We start from the raw sequence: 4,145 nt of genomic DNA on the forward strand, positions 1-4,145 counted from the left end.
AATCCGACTAAAATAAGTTTTGATTTTCATGAATTTATGTAAAATAAAAATATGTTATAAGTGGAAAATTTTATATAATAATACAAAACTAAAATTAAAATTAAAAAGCATAGGGAATGGGAATCTCATTGACTAGAATCTTCTTTTTACGAATACTACAAAGGCATGTTTCTATTCCCTCATAAAAAGAAGGAATTTTGGGTCATTTTCTATTCACATTTCCAATTAAAGTGCTGAAAATTTTCCAAAACCCGAAAAAAAAAAAAAATTGAATCTCACTGCCATCTCTCATTGGTTTTTGTGTTTTTTAATATTAATATTTTTGAAAAGAATGTCATTTTATCTATACAAAACTGAGCTTTTGTACTTTCACTCATTTTTTTTAATAAGAATAATATTTTTTTGGATTTAATTTAAGATTAAAAAATTCATGGGGTGCAGCAAAATATATGGTTAGAGATTATGGGCAACATGTGATATTTTAGAAATTCAATAAGAAAAAATAAAATAAAATAAAATAAAGGCTGTTTTATTTTATTTTTTACTGTATTTGAAAGAAAGGCTTCAACATTCTTTTGGGAAGTAGTGTTGTACCATTTCTCTCTCTGACCATCTTTCTCTATCTCTACTTCTATGCAGAATTTAAAAATAATTATTTTAAAAAAAAATGTTTTTTTTTTGTATTTTGATAAAATATATAAAAATAAAACCTAACTTAAAAAAACGAATTATACATAGATATAAATCCTATTAAGACTTTAAAAAATCAATGTAACATAGTGATTTTTGGATTGAAGAGAGGAAAATGAAACACAATGAGAAGCATTTGAAAGGTTTTTTTTTTTTTTTCCATAAATTAAATAAAATTATAAAAATTATTTCACAAAGGTTTTTTTTTCTTTTACTTTTGACTTGAGTTGACAATTATTTTTCTATAAAATATTTTTCAATTAAAGTATCACTACCTTTTTAAAAAATACAACCCAAAATTTTTTGTATCAAAACTCTTCTTAGCAAGTACAAGAACAGACTATGGGACTTTATTGATTGCATAAGCTGTGGAGTGATTGGAGTGACACATGAAAATTGCATTGCAAAAGTCTTGGGGTGTAAATTCTCAAGAATTTTGAGCAGCTGTATTATCATCATTTACATCAATTTTCTCTAGCGGATGATTCTCAATTTAGTGAAAATCGAAAGTTGATGTTATTTTTTCTTACATAATAGACGACTTTTTTGCATCGCACTTTTGTTTCTTTCTAATCTTCCACCTTAATGGCATAATATTCGATCCAATTAGTCTTGTCAACATGTTTTTTCTCTTATTATTTTTATCTCTTTTTATGTTTATCTATGTAAAAGGAATCTTAATCTATACTTACAATCGACTTTTATTCTAACTTTAGTGATCATAAAAGATTTACAAGGAATGAACTATTTTCAATTCACAAAGAGTAACTTGTGGCTTGGAGGCTTAACTTATTTAAAGGGTTTTTTTTTTCTTTTTTGATTGAATTTTTGTGGTCATTTGTATTAGTATCTAGATTTTTTAAAGAGTAATGTACTTTTTTTTATATTAAGAAAGGGTTTAATGATCTTTTAAACTAAATTAATACAATATAGTAATAAAGAATTGATTTATAATTAGGATATGATTACTTGTAAACTCATATGTCAACCCTAATTCGATCTCGAAAGCCTTAACCTATGACACATTTTAGATGTATATTAAAAAGTTATCTCAAATTTTAAAAAACGTAAGTAAGTTATCAATACTTAGTTTTAATATTATATCCGATCAAGTTGAATTCATTCTTTTTATTATATCCATCAATTTCAAAAAAAAAAAATTTAAATAACTATAATAGACAAGATGCGATGCATCAAAATAATAATAATAATAACTTGATTAATTTTTTTTTAACCATCCATCTTTTTAAATTATACGTGGATGATAGTCCCAAACATGCTCATTCCTTGAAACTTCAGATTTAGAATCCATCAGAAGTTTTCAAACTAAAATATAATTACATGGCCAAAATTCAAAATTCTAAGGATCTAAAACCTTAATTTAAGGATAATTTCCCAAATAGGAAACCAATATTTGAATGGCCACCAAGATCACTGTAATTACCCAAAACTTGAGGGAGGCAAGTCAAATTTTCCCAATGATCTTTTCAAAACTACCCCTACTTCCTTATAAATTTATCTTCAAGAGCCCTCGCTCTCTCTCTCTCTCTCTCTCTCTCCAATTTTATCTTCTCTCTCCTTTGATTTTCTTTGTATTTCTATATATTTTTGGTTTGGGGTTAAAGCGGTTCGGGCAAAAGGGAAGTGATGACAGCTCCAAACATGGCTACGATCACTGCGTCCTTGGAGAGATCTCTCCAAAACTGTTCGCTAAATCACAGCAGCAGTAACAGCGGTGAAGGCTCAGGTGTTGAAGATGGCATAGGCATATCATCAACCTCTGATGACGCTTCGCCGGAGAATCTCTCCCACTCCGACACCACCTTGGAGCTCAATTCCCAAATGTCTCTCCCTTACCATTGGGAACAATGCCTCGATTTAAAGGTAAGGAAAATGCCCTTTTCTTTTGATTTTTTCTTCTTTCCTTTTCATTATGCCACTTCATTTAATGCAACATCATAAGTATTATACCTCACTAGATCTTGCGTTTTTGTAAGTACTCCATTCCGACTCTCTTTTGTTAAAGCATTTGATGCTTTTGGTCTTTAATGGCCTCACTCTATAAAAGAAATAAGTCCTTTTTTGGGTTGGTTTCATCTTTTTTTTCCTGTTTTCTTTCTTTCCAAACAAAAGGAGAGAAAAAAAAGGAAAAGCAAAAGCTTTTCTGGGTTTGACCATGTGATGTTTTTTTGAATGAAAAAGAAAACCCTTTCTGTGTTTTGATCATCTCAAGCCCTTCTACAATGGGTGCGTTTTTGTTTTCGATCTTCATCAACAAATGCCAAAGATTTTTGCTTTTTCCTTTTCTGGGGTTTCGTCTTCTCGAACTCGTCTCCAATGGGGTTACCTTTTTTCTTTCCAAACTTCGTCAGAAATATCGAAGATTCCTGCAAAACCCTTTCTGGGTTTCGATCATCTCACCCTCCTCTCCAATGGGTTCTCAGAAATATAAAAAATTTCTACTCTCTGCGATTTTCTCTTGTGTTAGTGTCCTGGTTCATGTTGCAGACGGGAGAAATCTACTACATAAACTGGAGAAACGGCATGAAAGCCAAGGAAGACCCTCGAACAATGGCGGACTACAGCGGCGGCGGAGGAGAGCTCGACTACTCAGAGGACGACAGCTCCTACGACAGCGAGGGCTCATCATCAGGATCACCCCCATCGTCCTCGAGAGACCAACACCACCCCCACCATCACTACAGAGTGGTGGAGAAAGACCACGTCCTCGTCGTGGCCGGCTGCAAGAGTTGCCTCATGTATTTCATGGTGCCCAAACAGGTGGAAGACTGCCCCAAATGCGCCGGCCAGCTCCTCCACTTCGACCGCTCTGAACCTGCAAATGCCTCTCCATAAACACACTTCCTTCCCCCTCCCCCATTATTTTTCCTCCATTTTCTTCTTCTCCATTGTGGTTTAGGAAATTCATTGTTGATGGAAATGCGACAAATGGATCTGTGACTTCACTCCTGTTTTTCCTTTTTTTTTTTCTTGTCTGTTTTCGGAGGGTTTATTTTGGGCGCCATGGAATTGGCTGAGAGAGGTCAATGATAGTAGAAAGAAAGAATAATACTGGTATGATTGCGACGTGTAGGTTTTCTTCTTTATTTTTCTGCACAAAGCTCATTCTTTTTACTACTCTCTATTAATGCCCCCATATTTTAGGCTTTTATTTATTTATTATTATTATTTATTATGAGTTGACGATGACCTTACGAAGAAGCATGTGAAATATGCTCATTTCAAGCAATTTATAGGAGTAGTTTGGTAAAATGATTGGTTTGTTTTTGTCAAATAAATAAATTTAAAGTTAATAAAGTATATAGATGTATTTTTTAAGTTAATTTTATTTATTTTATATTTTTAAGCACTTGTAATAATATTTTAAAAATATTAATTTTTTCTAAAAAATTATTTTAAAAAGCTCAAACATAATTTTTTTTTAAGTTGCAAAA

General features: G+C 31.7%; 1 protein-coding gene across 1 annotated transcript; it reads left to right on the forward strand.

Annotated features, from left to right (window-relative positions):
* Positions 1–2,242: 2,242 nt before the first annotated feature.
* Positions 2,243–3,811, forward strand: LOC117910524. The gene is made up of 2 exons (XM_034824656.1): positions 2,243–2,574; positions 3,199–3,811. Exons 1-2 carry the CDS (start codon positions 2,338–2,340, stop codon positions 3,544–3,546), a joined length of 585 nt encoding a protein of 194 aa, XP_034680547.1. The 5' UTR covers positions 2,243–2,337; the 3' UTR covers positions 3,547–3,811.
* The last annotated feature ends 334 nt before the right edge of the window (positions 3,812–4,145 follow it).

Source organism: Vitis riparia, chromosome 1 (genome assembly GCF_004353265.1).
Source record: "Vitis riparia cultivar Riparia Gloire de Montpellier isolate 1030 chromosome 1, EGFV_Vit.rip_1.0, whole genome shotgun sequence".
Taxonomy (NCBI): Eukaryota; Viridiplantae; Streptophyta; class Magnoliopsida; order Vitales; family Vitaceae; genus Vitis; species Vitis riparia.